This window comes from Gouania willdenowi, unplaced genomic scaffold (assembly GCF_900634775.1).
Source record: "Gouania willdenowi unplaced genomic scaffold, fGouWil2.1 scaffold_85_arrow_ctg1, whole genome shotgun sequence".
Classification (NCBI taxonomy): domain Eukaryota; kingdom Metazoa; phylum Chordata; class Actinopteri; order Blenniiformes; family Gobiesocidae; genus Gouania; species Gouania willdenowi.
In genome coordinates this window covers 190149-209985 of record NW_021145250.1, presented here as the reverse complement: position 1 = coordinate 209985, position 19837 = coordinate 190149, and the positions used below count along the sequence as shown (strand labels likewise).

Here is a 19837-nt window from a genome sequence, read left to right as displayed (position 1 = left end):
TCAAACAAACAAACTGTTTAATTCACATCATGTAAATATAGTGTAAATATTTCTCCAACTCAGTTTCTAAAGTAAGATTTTGACTCAATTTTCCAACTCAAAGTTTCTCAGTTTTTAAATCACGTTTTAGACCTGGTTTTAAATCCTGTTTCTGACTTGGTTTGAAAATTGGTTTCAAAAATGGAGTTTTTGATGCAGTTTCCAACTAAAGTCTTAAATAAATCTGTGACTCAGTTCCTACATTTTTTATCTGGACTTGGTTTTTTAAATCAAGTCTGACTCAGTTCAGTTTTTAACTCTGAGGTCGTTTTTTAATTTTTATTGCATTTCTGACTCAGTTTTCTGCCAAGTCACTGACTCCACCTCTAAATGAAGTTTGTGAGTCAGTTCCTGAATCGGTATGAGATGGGCAGCAGTTTGTGGGTCTTCTTCATGCTCTGAACCTTAGCGTGAGTCGACTCGTCCATGGTTTTATAGCAGCGACGAGCGTAATCCAGGAGTTTCTCTTTGGGAGCCTCGAACTCCCCGACCTCAGCCAGCTGGAAACAGGAAGAGTGGTGACTCAGCAGAATCGCAGCAAGCCAATGGTTCTCAACCTTGGAGTCAGGAGACACTGAGAGAGGGTCCCCAGATGCCTTCAAGAAACTAAGAATATTATTTGAACATTTTGAGCCCATTTTTACGTATTTTTATCCTTTTTCTACAACTACACCAAATTCACCATATTTTAAACTATTTTCATCACTTTTTCTGCCATATTTTTGCTCCTTTTATTGTATTTTTGCTACATTTCTCCCATTTCTGACACTTTTACATCACATTTTAATGTCTTTTCTGCACATTTTCTAATGTGCATGACTAGGATTCAGAAATAAGAGAAAAGAGGAACACTGGTTTAAAGTAATTTTCCTACATTTTTAAATTCCATTATCCACTCTAATGTGGTTTTTAAAATCCCATTTCACCACCCTTTCCACCATTTTTTGTGACTTGATGGATCTGGAGCTGTGATGATGTTCTGCTTCTCTCTAATGTTTTTAATGTTTTTAACTCTTCACATGTCGCTGTGCTCCAGGACTAAGTCGTAGCCGTACTGGTTTTTGGGGCGTGTTATGTGTGGTCGTACCTTTTCGGGGGCGACCAGCAGCATCTCAGCGATGGGGGAGGTGGAGGCCATGGTGTTACGGTCCACCCCGTGGATCTGGAACGCTCTAGACATGCTCCTCACCTTCTGGTACGTGGTCAGGATCTTCTTATAGCGGATCAACACGCCCTCAGGGTCCTTCACTGTACACGTCACACACCGTCAATTTATCATCCAACCATCATCCATCCTTCATCCATCCTTTACCTCTCTGTCGTTCTCTGCCGTGAGTGATCCTAAAGATCCTCCTCATCTTCATCCGGGGTTCTCTGTCGTTCCGACCTTTGACCTTCCTCTTGGAGCCTTTCTCCATGGTTGACTCCGCCCCTCCCTCCTCCTCTTCCTCTTCCTCTTCCTCCTCCATGTACTCTTCATCAGTGAAGAACTTCTCCTCCTCCAGATGGAACTCCTGCTTCACTGCAGCCGCACACACACGCACGCACACACACACACACGCACGCACACACACACACGCACGCACACGCAAAAAGAATAAAAACTACTTTCAGTGTGTGTGTAATTACAATTTTGGCATAATTATAATTGTAACTATAATTGCAATTGAAAAAAACTGCTGCTGCTTTAATCATGAATGAATTATAATTGACATCAGAAACTAATTGTAGGTGGAGTAAAAATCCTATAAAAGTTGTGAATTATGATTTGAAAACAATGTTCTATTTGTATGGGTCAGATCACTAAAGGTTTATGGGTAATTAAAACGTCACTCCTCCACGCACTAACACAAAGCTCAGAGAATCAGGAGTGTGTGGGAGGAGGACATGCAAATAAATGAATGCAGGGAAACAATGCAATTCATCAAACCTGGACATCATTATAAATGTAGCACTGCCCACAACCAGGTGGGATCGCATTTTCAGACCTCCAGTTAGGAAAGCAACAGGTTTATCATCCTTTAGTGAATCCATGTCTCACACATACGTAGTTAATAATTGTTAAAATATGTTTCAGATTAAAGTTTACCTGTCACTTCTCTTCAGGATCATTTTACCATTTAAAAATATATAAATCTGAGAAAAAAGCCTCAGACGTCCACACTATAAATATTAATATCAATATAATCATGGATTAGGAAGTCTAACAAGGTAATCAATAGATGATAAACTAATGAGATGATAGATAATATTTATTAGTGTATTTTACAGATGATTATAGACATGGGTCAAACTAAGCTGTTAGCATTAGAGATGCTAACAGAAAGCTAACACAAGAGGAATTTATTAAAGGACCAGGAATTAATTGAAATTTCATCATTGAGAACGTAATTGTAATTGACTTTCAGGGCAAAAATAATAATTGCAATTTGAATTGTAATTGGAAAAAATGTCAGTCAACGTAATCATGAAATGAGTTGTAATTGAACATGGAAAATTGAAGACGTATTTGTAGTGTGTGTGTGTGTGTGTGTGTGTGTGTGTGTGTGTGTGTGTGTGTGTGTGTGTGCGTACGGGGGATGGCGCTGCTGCAGCGAGCTCGTGGTTTGTGCAGACGTTTGAGGGTCATTCCTGAGCGTGTGGTCATCGGTGAAGGAGGAGGAGACGAGACGGGCTGAACCTTCACCACCCGCTGAGCCTCAGAGAAACAATCTACACACACGCACACACACACACACGCACACACGCACACACACACACACACACACACACACACACACACACACACACACACACACACACACACACACACACACACACACACACACAGGAATGGGAATCAAAAGCCTGTTTGAAGCAGCCAGGCTGGGGGGGAGGGGCACCTGATGAGCAGTCCCCCCTGGAAATTATTTTCCATAAAAAAACGTTTCATGCTGATTCTGTCCATTTCCACGTTTAACAGTGAATTCCGTTTTGATTGGTGGATTCCGTTAACGTGTGTTTTATACGCCCTACATGGTCTAAAGAAGTCCAACTATAAGGAAACCTTCCTCCCATCACAACTAAAGACAGCGCCACCCTGTGGTGGTGGGTGAAGAACATTACCAATGGTGTCAGCTTTAGCTGAGGAACATCTGTGAACACAGTGTGTTCTCCACAGCTGGAGACCAGAACCATCTCCTATCCTTCCTGACAATTAAACAATATTAATATGTTCTTTTTTACAGAATAATTATTTGTTTTATGTCTGAATTACTTTTGGATCAAGTTCAAAATGAGAACTGTAAATATTCTCAAATGTTTGTCATATATTGTATTTATTATTATCCAGTGAAAACAATCTATATCTGGTGGATTAAAATAAAGCTGATATTCTTGCAGGAAATTAAAGAAACAAAGATAATATAATAAAGAGTTAAAGTAAACAAATCCATTTGAATTATTTCATCCCATCACCCAATGACAATCAATAATGGAATCAGAATCAATAAATTCTTATAATTCCAGGACTGGACTGGGACCACACTCCAGATCCTCCACTAAATTATCATTAGATTATCATTAGATTATCATTATATTATCATTAGATTATCACTAGATTATCATTATATTATCATTATATTATCATTATATTATCACTAGATTATCACTAGATTATCATTATATTATCATTATATTATCATTATATTATCACTAGATTATCATTATATTATCATTAGATTATCATTATATTATCATTATATTATCATTATATTATCATTATATTATCACTAGATTATCATTATATTATCATTAGATTATCATTATATTATCATTATATTATCACTAGATTATCATTATATTATCATTATATTATCATTATATTATCATTAGATTATCATTATATTATCATTAGATTATCATTATATTATCACTATATTATCACTATATTATCACTAGATTATCATTATATTATCATTATATTATCATTAGATTATCATTATATTATCATTATATTATCATTATATTATCACTAGATTATCATTATATTATCATTAGATTATCATTATATTATCATTATATTATCATTATATTATCACTATATTATCACTATATTATCACTATATTATCACTAGATTATCATTATATTATCATTAGATTATCATTATATTATCACTAGATTATCACTAGATTATCATTATATTATCATTAGATTATCATTAGATTATCATTATATTATCACTAGATTATCACTAGATTATCATTAGATTATCATTATATTATCATTAGATTATCATTATATTATCACTATATTATCACTATATTATCACTAGATTATCATTATATTATCATTAGATTATCATTATATTATCATTATATTATCATTATATTATCACTAGATTATCATTATATTATCATTAGATTATCATTATATTATCACTATATTATCATTAGATTATCACTAGATTATCACTAAATTATCATTAGATTATCATTAGATTATCATTAGATTATTAGACAACACATAGATGTACACTAATCTGACTGTGTCTTCTCTCATGTAAACTTTAAATCAGAATCATATTGCTATGATAGCAGTGAACAAATAAAGTGACTACATTTTTCCATTACATACTAACTTTCTTTGCCCATTTCTACTGCTTTAGGTCTGTTTTAGTCACTTTTCACTATTTTTTCTTGCCTGGTTTTTTTCACCTGTTACATATTTTTGGTCACTTTGCTCATCAGCGCTCACAAACTTTATCACTATTGGTTTCCAATACTTGCACCGCCCCACGGACAAACGTACTAAACACACACACACACTGAGCTCGCTCACCCTCCGCTGTGCGCATGCTAACGATGAATCGGTCCAGCTGACAGCGCAGGAAGTTGCGTTCCTCCTCCAGCTCCTCGATGCGTTTCTGCATCCATCCGTTCTTCTCCAGAGAAACGTAAAGGTGAGCGCGCAGGTTGGAGAGAAGGATGAACGGGCTGTACGGAGAGGGAGGTTCCTGCGCCGCCTCTGCACACACACACAGACACACACACACAGTTTGTTCACTGCCTCTGCGCTGGGTCACTTTCTGACTGATGCTCACCATCAGGAGGAGGAATGTTCCCCTCGGAGTCACAATAAGAGCGTGCTGCTGTACCTGGGTGGAGGTGGTAGGGCGTGGGTCGCTCCACGTTCACACCCAGAGGGAAGCCCACCTCATAGGCGTCTAAATACAGACTCCCAGCAGAAGGAGGGGGGGCTGCAGACTGAGGGAGGTAGTGCTCTGAAACACAACAACACACATACACACACACAAACACACAACAACCTGTTTACATGAAAACATCTCAATGTGTTCAAACTGCAAACATTCAAAGAGTAAATATATTAAATGCAATCCTTCCATTATTAAATAAACAAATCTTTTTTTTCTGTAAAACTGTAAAATATAAAAACTTTTTTGGATAATAGATAAAAATAGAAATGAATTAAAATGGGATATTTTAGTTTAGCTGTTTTTGTCCAGACGGAACGTTTACAGCTGGATACGAGCTTGACTCCTGGGATCAGTGGAGGGTCTGTCCAGACTTTACGTTGAGGACGTGGAACACGTCTACATGATTGAAATGATGGTAGCAGACACACTGCTGATTGGAGCGGGCAGCTTTCTGACCTATCGTAACGTCTGTATTACATTGGCAGCTGTTTTAGGAAGACTGCCAGTCATCTGTGACGTAGGCAGCAGACAACACTCAGTCATGTGATGAACAAACTCAAAGTAAACAGGAAGGTCCTTCGGAACGTTTACGGAACTGAATCCAACTTTAAAAAAATGAAATGCTCAGCTTGTAATTTAAAGCCTCCTTATTGGATCACTGCTGGAGACCAGGAAACACACTAAAAACAAATCATTCATCATCAATGACCCCCACCATGTTGATTTTAAACTGTTTCTATTGGGTATTCAGTAAACCTCTAGGTAATACATCTGATTTAGTCTGAACTGTGAGTTATTAACTCATAGCTGCATAGTAGAATGTCCATTTATATCATTACAGTGAGTTAATAAGTCATACTTACTGGTTTAAAGTCTTAATTGTATGTTTAAACTCTTACCTGGGGGGTAGGTGTATTATAGTATATATAATCTTACTTGGGGGGTAGGTGTATTATATATAATCTTACCTGGGGGGTAGGTGTATTATAGTATATATAATCTTACCTGGGGGGTAGGTGTGTTATATATAATCTTACCTGGGGGGTAGGTGTATTATAGTATATATAATCTTACCTGGGGGGTAGGTGTAATATATATAATCTTACCTGGGGGGTAGGTGTGTTACATATAATCTTACCTGGGGGGTAGGGGTATTATAGTATATATAATCTTACCTGGGGGGTAGGTGTAATATATTATATATAATCTTACCTGGGGGGTAGGGGTGTTATATATAATCTTACCTGGGGGGTAGGTGTAATATATTATATATAATCTTACCTGGGGGGTAGGTGTATTATAGTCTATATAATCTTACCTGGGGGGTAGGTGTAATATATTATATATAATCTTACCTGGGGGGTAGGTGTATTATAGTATATATAATCTTACCTGGGGGGTAGGTGTAATATATTATATATAATCTTACCTGGGGGGTAGGTGTATTATATATAATCTTACCTGGGGGGTAGGGGTGTTATATATAATCTTACCTGGGGGGTAGGGGTGTTATATATAATCTTACCTGGGGGGTAGGTGTATTATAGTATATATAATCTTACCTGGGGGGTAGGGGTGTTATATATAATCTTACCTGGGGGGTAGGTGTATTATAGTATATATAATCTTACCTGGGGGGTAGGTGTGTTACATATAATCTTACCTGGGGGGTAGGTGTATTACATATAATCTTACCTGGGGGGTAGGGGTATTATAGTATATATAATCTTACCTGGGGGTAGGTGTAATATATTATATATAATCTTACCTGGGGGGTAGGGGTGTTATATATAATCTTACCTGGGGGTAGGTGTATTATAGTATATATAATCTTACCTGGGGGGTAGGTGTAATATATTATATATAATCTTACCTGGGGGGTAGGTGTATTATATATAATCTTACCTGGGGGGTGGGGGTGTTATATATAATCTTACCTGGGGGGTAGGGGTGTTATATATAATCTTACCTGGGGGTAGGTGTGTTATATATATCTTACCTGGGGGGTAGGTGTATTATAGTATATATAATCTTACCTGGGGGGTAGGGGTGTTATATATAATCTTACCTGGGGGGGTAGGTGTATTATAGTATATATAATCTTACCTGGGGGGTAGGTGTATTATATATAATCTTACCTGGGGGGTAGGTGTGTTATATATAATCTTACCTGGGGGGTAGGTGTATTATAGTATATATAATCTTACCTGGGGGGTAGGGGTGTTATATATAATCTTACCTGGGGGGTAGGTGTATTATAGTATATATAATCTTACCTGGGGGGTAGGTGTATTATAGTATATATAATCTTACCTGGGGGGTAGGGGTATTATATTATATATAATCTTACCTGGGGGGTAGGGGTGTTATATATAATCTTACCTGGGGGGTAGGTGTATTATAGTATATATAATCTTACCTGGGGGGTAGGTGTATTATAGTATATATAATCTTACCTGGGGGGTAGGGGTATTATATTATATATAATCTTACCTGGGGGGTAGGTGTATTATATATAATCTTACCTGGGGGGTAGGGGTATTATATTATATATAATCTTACCTGGGGGGTAGGGGTGTTATATATAATCTTACCTGGGGGGTAGGGGTGGTCCGGGCCTGTCTCGTGCTCCATGTTAAATGTCCTCGCGGTAGAAACGTGTTAATAAGCGTCTCGTGCTCTCAGTAACACAGCAGTGACCGATCAATGACCTGATTATTAAAGTGACGACACGAGGGCACACCTGTGAAGCGCGCATGCGCAGAGCGGGGCCAACTTTACGGTGAAAAACATTATCGTCATCATTATTAAGCTATTATTATATTATCATTATGATAAATAGTAGTACTATGATCTAACATCTATTTGTGCTAAACATTATGTAAGTAATAAATTAATAATAAATCAAATGACAAATAATTACTTATATATTTATTTATTTATTTGTTTGTGAAAGGAAACACATAAAAACATAAAAACAAACAAAACAACATAGTATCTCCATCATCTTTATGGTAACAGAATAACATGTTTAATGTTAACTAACTATATAACTAACTAATACTAAGTAATTACCCAACAAAGTATGAAAAGATCAATTATATTTATGTATTATATCATATTTAATTAATTATGAATCCTCCAAATGTGATATGTTGTGTTTAATTACACTTCATTTGGTTTAGAGTTGTTATAAATCTGTTAAAACGTTAATAAAGTTTTTATTTGTTTAAAAAAAAAAAAAGTTGCGCACAGGTAGGTATTTGTGGGCGTGGCTTTGGAAGTGAATGCGGAAGTAAAGCAGAGGTGCAGAGACGGTGGAAATAAAAGCTTTAGAAGAACAACAAAGAGTGAGTTTATCAGTATTTATTGTTTAGTTTATGACAAATAGAAACATTAGGAACACACACACACACACACACACACACACACACACGGAGGAGTTTCTACTGCTGTTAGAGTCAGTCTCGTCATCATGTTATCATGTGACACTCAGAGCAGCTGCTGTTAGACTATGTAATGTGCTTTACATGATTAAAACATTTAACAGTTTAAACATTAATAAAAACATCTAAAATCAACGGTTAAAACTTTAAATTGACAATATTATGATTGACAGTAGAGACAATGGTATGGTCAGTTTGGTCATCATGTTATCCTGTGACTGTCTAACGAGTCCTGATGCTGTGGCTCCTCCTCCTCTTCCCAGTAGCTCCTCCCCCATGGCGCTCTGTGATGGTCTGTCCCACTGTAAGGTGGCGCTGGTGTTTGCTGTGTTCATGGACCTACTGGGCGGGGCCAGTCTGGTGGTGGGCGTGTTCGCCCGGCTAGAGGTCAAGGGTCAGGACTACGGAGACATGCTGGTGTACACAGGTGTGTGTGTGCGACACGTAAGTGTGTGTGTGTGTGTGTCTCTCTAAAGGTGCTCTGCTGGTGGTGGCGTCCCTGGTGTGTGTGTGTGACATAGGTGTGTGTGTGTCTCTCTCAAGGTGCTCTGCTGGTGGGTGTGTGTGTGTGTGTGTGTGTGTGACATAGGTGTGTGTGTGTCTCTCTAAAGGTGCTCTGCTGGTGGTGGCGTCCCTGGCGGGCTGGGTTCTCTGGTACAGTGGGAACATGGAGGGTTTGACGTCCAGGAAGGAGGTGGGACACATCAGCAGCGCTGTGGACAGACTGGCCAGAAACCTGAGCCGCAAGATACGCTCACACAGAGGACCAGTGTGATCATGTGTGTGTGTGTGTGTGCGTGCGTGTGTGTACGTGTGTGTGTACGTGCGTGTACGTGTGTGTGTGTGTGTGTGTGTGTGTGTGTGTGTGTGTGTGTGTGTGTGTGTGTGTGTGTGTGTGTGTGTGTGTGTGTATGTACGTGTGTGTACGTACGTGTGTGTACGTGTGTACTCCTACAGTATTTTAGACTGATGGTTGTTCTGTTACATTTCAATAAAAACCTTTTAATAAATCTCACTGTTTTAATCACATTTAACATCAAATCTAGTTTAAAACATGTTTTATTCACACACATAAAGACACGTGTGTGTGTGTGACGCACACACTAATGTCCACAGGCAATTTAGAGACATGGGCAACTGGTGGCTCAGGGGCCAAATGTGGCCCTCACTCAAATTTAATGCGGGCCGTCAAAGTAAAAAACACAAAATGTTTCCCAAAATAAGCAAGATTATTATCATATACCCAAGAAAAACACAACACAAATTAGGGCAAAAATACACAAAATAACTAGTGTACACAAAAAATTAGAAATACACACAAAAATAACTCCAAAAACAAATAAGATGAGTACACATATATACACAAGATTACTACAAAAAATAGTAGTTTCCTGTAATAAAACTCTGATTGGTTCTTATTCTAAATACTAACATGAATGTTGATCATGTGACCTTCAGATACAATCACATGTTTGTGGCTCCGCCCCCCTGTGATAAAACTTGTCCATTTCTGCTTTAGATAATGTGTGTAGCAGTTTTTATTCCATAAACTCTGAATAAATGAAATCTTAAGTGTTTTTATAAAATAAAAAAGTGACAAAATTAACTTTTATTCTGATTAAACCATGAAGAGATTCTTAAAATAATTTGCTTTGAAAGAGGAATAAAAACAACAGTTTAAATTAATCCCCTTCAAAATAAAAGCACTATCTTTAATGTTTCTGTTCCTATGGGCGAACCACGAGTTGAAAACAATGATTGAAACTAAAGACGAGTGAAACAAATCCTCCTTTCATGATTAATCTGTCAGTGAGAGCTTCTCCTTCACTAAGTCAGTCTAAACCTGCTGTGGGGGGGGGGGGGGGGGGTCAAAGGTCAATCTGAGAACAAAACGTTTGTCTTAAAATCCAGGAAGACTAAAAAATAAAGCTAAACCAATCAATCCAGAGTCTGAAAAACAGAGACGACTTTGAGGAAGAACTGAGAACGTCAACACATTCAAATACAAACACAGACTTCAATAGTAGGGATGTCACGATACAACTTCTTCACTAATGATATGATGCCGATATTGCAGCCTTGAGGTATTGGCCGATATCGATCCGATATACATATATACTTTTATGACTTATTTTGTTGTGTGGAATGTTAGAACAATAGTCAGTAACAGTAGGGAATTAACAGATTGGTTACATACATTATAACCTTCAACATAATATCTACAATTGAATAAATATAATATATATCAGAAATTTTAGATGCAGTCTGATCAAATCCAATATTTGTTATCTGGCTGATATTGAACTGGGACACCCCTATTAAATAGACCACAAGAGACCAAAACCAGATCAAACTGACCTAAATAGACCATAAGAGACTAAAATCAGACCTGAAACAGATCAAAGACGACCAAAAACAGATGAAATAGAAAGTGGAGGAGGAGGAGGAGTAATCTGTGAGGTTTCCCTCAAAGGTAACTTTGGTGCAGGGTGACCTCACAAAGCTGTGGGCAGCAGCAGATGGTGAGATCCTGATCACCTGTAGAGCCCTGGCACCGGGCTGTGTGGACATTAAGTAGTTTTATTTAATGCAGCTGCAGAGAGAGATCAGCTTAGTGTCTGACACAGGTGAACTCCTACAGCAGGAACTCTGAGGACATGTGGAAACTTCTCCACCAGCACAAGCAGCTTACTGCCCTCTAGCTCCGCCCCTTTTACCTCAACAACATCTAAAGGTGTCCAGTCCACTTTTATTTCATTGGCTTGTTTTTAGCTAAACTCAGCTAAACCTTAACCCTGCTCCTGTTTTTAGCTTTTGTTTTCATCTCCACTGTAAACAGTCAGTGTGTTAACATGTTGGTAAAGTTTGGTGCATTGCATTGTGGGATGTGGAGTCCTGAAGTGTTATTAATTTATTCTTACGGAACAAACAGAACAAAAAACAGAAGAAATCACAGTTCAGGACTCTAAACCCCACAATGCAATGCTCCAAACTGTACCAACAATAATAGTGTGTTTACAGTGGAGCAAAACTTTCACATCTTTTTTCTGATCAAATGATTTTTGATTTATTGATCTATGAGGTAACACTGTGTCTTTATCTGATCATATTGATTCATTTAAAGATCATTTGTTTTGAAAATGGTCCTTTGTTGTCTCAAATAGAGTACCTGTAAAAAAAAGGTTAAAAAATTACATTTATACATATATATATATATATATATATATATATATATATATATATGTTTTTGCATGCCGTTTTACATCTTAGAGATATTAGAATTATATTTATTTGTTTGTTTGTTTATTAGGAACATCTGATTACAAAGCAATAGACGTTAATATTCTGAATAATAGCAACAATGCTAATTAGCATCCACAGGCGGACAAAAAACAAGAATGAACAATAAAACACTTTATACTAATTTTTATTAGTTCATACTGGTTTATAATAATTTATAGTGGTTTATACCAGTTTACACTAGTTTAAACTGGTTGTACTAGTTTATAGTTCTTTATATGGATTCGTAATGGTTTATATCGGTTAATACAAGTTTTGTTAAACATTAAAGGTCAAAGGTCACAGAAGTGTTGAAGGTTCCCTGCCTTCAGTCCAGAGATGTTCTGTTGATCTACATTTGTTCACTAAATGTCTCAGAATGTGTCTATAGGAGTCACATGGTGTCACGCTGCTCATTGATTGGCTGAATGCTGCCTGTGTAATGAATCATAGAAAGGCAGAGGTTGGTCAGCTGACCTCTGCCTGAGGAACACACACACACACACACACACACACACACACACACACACACACACACACACACAGTTACTGAGACGTGTAAATCCAGCAGGAGAAGTGGGCGGAGTCTGATTAATCCTCCATCTGCTCCCACCGTGCCACAAGGTCACATGACGTCTGACTTCAGCCACAAATCAACACATGGGGCTCTTTAGCCCCGCCCCTGTAGCTCTGAGGCCAATCACCAAGGCTCCTTTAGTGAGAAAACAAGCCCCACCCACTCAGCGACACAGAACCATTGAGTATGGACTAGTTTGGTAAAACCTCCTCACAGATATTGAGTAACCATGGAGTGATGTCACAGTAAGACTGCAGTGGTGTTCTAAACCAGCTGATTAAACTGGTTTAAACTGATGTATACCAATTTATACTGATTTATGCCAGTTATACTGGTTACAATGGTTTATACCAATTTATACTAGTTTAAACAAATGTTACAGGTTTTACTCATATATACAAGTTTATTCTAATGTGTTCTGGTTTGTACTGGTTCTAATGGTTTATACTGGTTCTAATGGTTTATACTGGTTCTAATGGTTTGTACTGGTTCTAATGGTTTGTACTGGTTCTAATGGTTTATACTGGTTCTAATGGTTTATACTGGTTCTAATGGTTTGTACTGGTTCTAATGGTTTGTACTGGTTCTAATGGTTTATACTGGTTCTAATGGTTTATACTGGTTCTAATGGTTTGTACTGGTTCTAATGGTTTGTACTGGTTCTAATGGTTTATACTGGTTCTAATGGTTTATACTGGTTCTAATGGTTTATACTGGTTCTAATGGTTTATACTGGTGTTCCTCAATAAATCTGACATTAATGAAGGAAAGCTGTGTCTGTATTTGTTATTTGAGGCGTCAGTGGTTCATGATAAACATCACCTAGTAACGCTCTATACTCAGATATGTGTGTGATAACTTTAATGATGAGTATAAACTCCTGACTGTTCTGCTGTAACTGGGGAGGGATTCACTGTGGCCAACTGTCGTGGCTCCGCCTCCAGCTCTAATTGGCTTATCCCAGCAGGTGGAGGCTGATTTCCTCTAGTGTTCACACAAAGGACATCACTGTTGGTCCTGGACTCGTCTGTGGCTCAAACAGGTAGGACACACACCATGCTGTGCTACGCTAACGCTGACGCGAGTTGTCTTTTGGCTTTGAGGAAACCGTGACATAGAAATGATCAGGTAGAATGTGGCTGTTATTTAGTTTTTGATTGATAACTTGCTAACGTAGAAAACTGCATCATCTGTATAACAAATCACATTTCAGTTGTTAATCTGCCATTTTATGTTTAAAAAGAAACCAGATAAATAACTTGAAAGGTTATGAACTCATCTTTATCAGAATGTAATGATTTCAAACATACTTGATAAGTTGGGATTTGACAATCAATCGAACAACTTTAGGGAGTTTCCTGTTTTCAGCCACGATAGGGGAATTATTTTCTCATGGTTGAACAGATAAATGGATAATCGTGCATTACTATAATTGATGTGAGAAGATTAGTGTGTTGGGATTTTGATGTAGGAGAACTTTGTTGCTAATACGGATCATTTAAGAGACGTAAGAGTTAAAAGAACACAAAAAGACAGTTATAGGTCAATCTAAGAAGCCACTCTATCTGTCTATCTATCTATCTATCTATCTATCTACCTGTCCATCTATCTACCTGTCCATCTATCTATCCATCTATCTATCTATCTATCCATCTATCTATCCACCTATCTATCTGTCCATCTATCTACCTGTCCATCTATCTACCTATCCATCTATCTATCTATCTACCTATCTATCCATCTATCTATCTATCTATCTATCTATCCACCTACCTGTCCATCTATCTACCTGTCCATCTATCTATCTATCTATCTATCTATCCACCTATCTATCCATCTATCCATCTATCCATCTACCTATCTATCTATCTACCTGTCCATCTATCTACCTGTCCATCTATCTACCTGTCCATCTATCTACCTGTCCATCTATCTATCTATCTATCTATCTATCCACCTATCTATCCATCTATCCATCTATCCATCTACCTATCTATCTATCTACCTGTCCATCTATCTACCTGTCCATCTATCTACCTGTCCATCTATCTATCTATCTATCTATCTATCCATCTATCTATCTCAGACATTCTGAAAGTCCGTATTTGTTCGCCTGTGCTTTGCGTTTGTTAAATCTGAAATAAATGTTCACCTTCTTTCGTCTCTGAGATCATCAGAGGTTTGTAGGAGATTGTGTTGAGAATAACATCCAGTCTTTATCCAGGCTTATCTCAGCCCACTTTCTTTATCGTGTAGATTCCTGCCAAAACCGTTCCTCTTCTTCTCTTGATAAACAGACCTGTCTGACATGGGAGGTGAACTCAGTCCGTGACACCTCGTGTTGGTATTACTAATGATTGATTGGCTTAATGAGCTTACAGAGCGGCTCTTCTGCTCTTTTCACAGCATTGGGCTTTGCTCGAGGAGAAGACGCAGCAGCCGTATCTCAGGTTAGAAGAGGAAACTCCCCGAGTCTGAAGCCAAGGGGAACGCAGATTCACGCACTCATTGCGCTAGAAGATCACCTGCTCCGCCAGCAATGGGAAACAGCAAGAGTGGGGCGGTTTCCAAGGAGATCCTAGAAGATCTGAAGCTAAACACCAAGTTCTCAGAGACTGAGATTGTCCAGTGGTACGACAACTTCAAGAAGCAGTGCCCGACGGGCCGCATCACCAAGGAGGAGTTCCAGGCCATCTACAGCAAGTTCTTCCCGGAGAGCGACGCAAACACGTACGCGCAGCACGTCTTCCGCTCCTTTGACACCAACGATGACGGCACCCTGGACTTCAAGGAGTACATCATTGCCCTCCACATGACGTCAACAGGCAAGACCATCAGGAAACTGGAGTGGGCGTTCTCGCTGTTCGACGTGGACAAGAACGGATACATCACGAAATCGGAAGTGTCGGAAATCTGCATGGTGAGTTCAGAACAGGAGAACGGTCCGGGGTTTGTGAGTGTTGTCTGCGTATCTGCCAACCTTAATTTTTGACCTGCACTACGTACAAACTTTTGTTGTTTCCAAAGATTACTAAGTCCTGATTAGGTACAAACAACTATCCCACCGTCAAAGAGATTAATTTGAGTTGTTTTCCAAGTAAAGTCATTGTCTGTACGCTCATTCATTGGTTGAGAACCTGCCGAGGGATAAATTGGACTTCTTATTGGTCAAAAACATTGCAGAAGTTCCTGACGAAACATTGTTAAAATGAACTGGGCTTCCTTATAGCTTTTTCTCTGACATTTAACTAAATTTACATTCCACAACTAAATATCAATCATTTTTAGCATCACAGGTTATTATTTCTAGTCAAACAAAGTCTTTACAAACACATTTTTTTAAATAGTTTTTTTGGTTAGGCTAGTAGCTAACGCTAACCCTAATGAACACTGCTGGTCGATTAGGACCAGAATAGATTCATTAAGTAATGAACGCAGCAGAAGCCAAAATGTGTGATGAAGAAGATTAAAGATTAATTATAGCATTGGATGGAGTTTTCACTCTGATTGCAAATCTGTTTCCAAATTTACCCGCAGTGTTTAAAGCTATCGTACCTGTGCCAAGGCCTTACCTGGTTAGGCAACACGTCTTAATGAGGAGATTACCTTTGATTAAATCTGATAAACAGTTTAGGACTTATCAAGTCTCATGCAAGCTTAAAGTGATGGTGGAACGGTATTTTTGGATAATACCTCCTAAAGCATTTTAACAGTTAACATTTGAATCCTCAAACCTGAGAATGACACCATTTCAAACAAGGTTGAACTTACCTGACGCTGAAGATCTAATGATGTAGAAAACTGCATCGTCTGCATATCGAATTATATTTCAGGTGCGAATATTCACTTTACGATGATAATTACACGAGGAAAACATTATTTTTTTTCAGATGACTTATTATTGATGAATTTACAGGCCTAGTGGTTAAGGACGCTGGGCTTGTAATCGGAGGGTTGCCGGTTCAAAGTTGATCAATACTTCCATAAGACAATGACTTTCTTTAAAGAAATATTCTAAAATTCCATCATAGTTAACACGTTTGTCTCAAGAATAAAACAATATAATGAAATAAACACAAGATATTAAAAAAGCTCCTAATAAACAAGGTTATAAAATGTATGACATATAATGTATAAAATACATTGTTTAGTTTGATTTTGAAGAGTCCCACTGAGAACATTATCATTATATTTCTATCTGGCTACGTTGTTGTTAGTCATTCATACTTTGAGTTTGAAGAGAAAGAAAATCAAGAACGATGAGATTATCTCTGTAGACTAAAAGATTTCATTAAGTCTGAGAAATGGGTTAAAGGTTATTTTACACCAACGTTTCACAACCTCCGTGAACTATTCATAGCAACGCTTTTCAATTTAGGAGATTAGACTTCAGATAATCGTGGAACAATGCAGGAGCGGACGGAGCGCTAATCCTCTGATGCTGTTTTTGTCCAAAAGTGACAAAACTGAGTAAATCCTTCGTGATGACGTGAAAACAGATTATTTGGAACAAATTCTAATGGCAAAAGTATTTTTCTCCTGGGATTTAAATTGAAATCTTTTATCATTTAACTAAATCTATTATTAATTAAATGTTTTTAATGTTGTGTACAAAACGGCAAATACTATGTTTTCCTTAGTGTCTCTGAAAAGTGACGTATTTTATTCTCTATATATTTGGACTTTGACTTATGTTTTTTTGTCCCTTCAGGCAATTTTCAAGCTGATTCCGAGCGATGAACAGGAATGTTTGCCCGAGGATGAAAACACGGTGGAGAAAAGAGCAGATAAACTCTGGAAGTTCTTCAACAAGGGCGAAAACGGTGAGAAATCCAAATTACAGACATCATTGAACGCAACAGCAGGAACAAAATCAATGACTTTTACCTGAACTCAAACCAAATCGTTCACTGTCAAACATGATGAAGAAAGTATCACATTATACAAATAACAGCAATATAATAATAAAATGTTTTAGAAACATAAAATACAATTTAATGGTAGAAGTAAAACAGTCATTAAGAGAAAAATAGATGATGAAAATCAACACTTTTCATCATATTTCAGCTACATTAGATCTGGTCTTAATTTACATAAATGCTGCTTTTCCAAATGCTTTGTTTTTACAGTTTTGAAAAGTTTTTTTTTTTTCAATGAATAAAAACATTTTTTCTGCTTATTTGCAGAATTTTTTAAAAAGTAATTATTTTTTTTTTGTGTGAAATACTATTAGATTACACATGTTTTTATTTTGAAACAAAAAAAACAACATTTCTGTCATTTTGTTAGTTTACATTTGAAAAAACCTATATTTGTTAGACTTTTGTAAAAAAAAAATAAATAAAATAAAAATACATTTTTGAAAAACCTCTTTCTAACTAAAAATAAAAATTTCTTCCATAAGTTAATTTCTTTTTAAATGTAATACTTTTTTCTTTTCTTTAAAAAAAAATATACAAATTGAATGTAGAAGTAAAAAAATGATTAAGATTTTCATTGTTTTGAGGAGAAATGTAAAATTTAACCATTTTCATCATTTTAAAACTCTTTCTTTTCCTGAAGAAGCTCAAATGATCACTTTTTTAGATTTTAAACAGATGAAAAAGGAAGAAAGCATCACTCACGCCTCTTTTCTTGCCTGTAAACGTGCAACGTGTTTCTTTCAGAGCGAGTGGCCGAGGGCGAGTTCATCCAGGGCGTTATGGACAATGAAGAAGCTCTTCGTTTGATTCAGTATCAGCCTTCCAAGTAAACTTTGTCCTCTTGCTTTTCTTTTTAATCTTGTTCTTGTTTTTTTTTTTTCACTTAACCTTTAAAAAAGCACCAGAAATCCTCCTCGCTAAATACGGCTGTAAACACAGAGTGCAGTAAATGAATTATTGTAATAATCTTTCAGTAAAACGTAACCGTCTGAAGTAGACGCTAATATTTCATCACTAACGTGTGACCAAACCTTCAGAAATTTAAATTTAAATTGCACATTTTCCCCTTTTACTTTCTCATTAAAATGAGGTTCGCACACTTTTCACGTCTAGTTCATTTTTATCACATGTAACATTTGTTTAGAGACGAGTCGAAGCCACACATTTAACTGCTGAGTCATGTTAGCGTTAGCTTGAACTGATATCAGAATGTTTGTATTAGACTGTGTTTAACGTGTCAGTCTTTACGTGTTTAATGTTGTGCGTAGCTCAGATTTTTGTTCACCTGTACATCCTGAACCTTCCTTCACAATAAATTAAAAGGATGTTGTAATAAAAAAAAAAATTAAAAATCAAAGCCTCCCGAGTGTTTTTTGTTACTTTCTCTTTATTATTTTCAGTCAGTGTGCTTTTTACATTTTTTTTTTTTTACAGGTTTTATTGTTTCATTTTAATACTAACTAAAAATAACAGCTAATGCTACAGCTAACTGTCAGCCTAGTAAAGCAAAAGCAGATAACAGACATTAACTAATGGATGCTAATGCTAACAGTTAACTCACTTAATTATTAAATATAGCTTAATGTCGTTGAAACAACTGATATCTCTAATTAGCAACCATACAGCTGCTGTGTTCACAGACAACCACTTCAAGAACCAAGCTAACGCTAACCATCAGTTATTTTACCATTAAAGGTAGCTAATGCTTATTGGGTTAGCAGCACATCTAAAACCATTTGTAATACCTAAATAAATAGCATTGCTAATGCTAACTTTTATAGCATCAAACCCTGAAGTGGTACGCTACATAAGTGGTCTACTTATTTTTTTCTAACATGTTATTTTTTATGTTTACTTTCTAACACTCGTATTTAATTGGTGACAGAAATAAACCAGGTAAATGCTATAAGCTAATGCTAGTTTTAGCTAGTCAGCAGACAAAGTGGCAGTGATTGCTAACCATCAACAGGTTTTTTCAGCAGGGATTTAAATAAACACAGCTAAGTGAGCCATTAAGCTAATGCTAACTGTTAGCTTAGGATCAGAGGCTGTAATTGGATGTTTTGTTAGGATCTTATGACCTATTTTCCTGCTTCAAACTACACTGTTAGTGTTTAGTGGTTAGAAAGTAAAATGATAGCACGCTGAGTGACGCTACAAACAGATTCAACTCATCCTGGAACGCTTTTATTTTGACAAGGAGGGGGTTGTTTTTCAAAGTTAAAGCATATTTTGGTGCAAGAAGTAATTTAAGTTCATTTAAACATGAGATATTATTAAAAAGTAATTTTATTTTATATTAAATAATTAAACAAATTCAGTTTCAAAAATGTATTAAACATTTGGAAAATGTTCCATAATAGATTTATAAATATAATA

The 19837-nt window shown here is 36.8% G+C and overlaps 3 protein-coding genes across 3 annotated transcripts; 2 read left to right on the top strand and 1 right to left on the bottom strand.

Annotated features, from left to right (window-relative positions):
• Window positions 1-383: 383 nt before the first annotated feature.
• Window positions 384-4949, bottom strand: LOC114460902 (coiled-coil domain-containing protein 106-like). The gene is made up of 5 exons (XM_028442772.1): window positions 4859-4949; window positions 2614-2751; window positions 1352-1561; window positions 1127-1287; window positions 384-539 (listed from the first exon to the last, which is right to left on the bottom strand). Exons 1-5 carry the CDS (start codon window positions 4947-4949, stop codon window positions 384-386), a joined length of 756 nt encoding a protein of 251 aa, XP_028298573.1.
• Window positions 4950-8484: 3535 nt separating this feature from the next.
• Window positions 8485-9455, top strand: LOC114460900 (transmembrane protein 238-like). The gene is made up of 3 exons (XM_028442771.1): window positions 8485-8584; window positions 8944-9107; window positions 9292-9455. The coding sequence occupies exons 2-3, from the start codon at window positions 8957-8959 to the stop codon at window positions 9453-9455; spliced, it is 315 nt and encodes a 104-aa protein (XP_028298572.1). The 5' UTR covers window positions 8485-8584; window positions 8944-8956.
• A 5589-nt stretch (window positions 9456-15044) lies between these two features.
• LOC114460927 (recoverin-like) lies at window positions 15045-18304 on the top strand. Its single transcript, XM_028442808.1, has 3 exons — window positions 15045-15456; window positions 17248-17359; window positions 18203-18304. The coding sequence occupies exons 1-3, from the start codon at window positions 15076-15078 to the stop codon at window positions 18286-18288; spliced, it is 579 nt and encodes a 192-aa protein (XP_028298609.1). The 5' UTR covers window positions 15045-15075; the 3' UTR covers window positions 18289-18304.
• Window positions 18305-19837: the final 1533 nt, after the last annotated feature.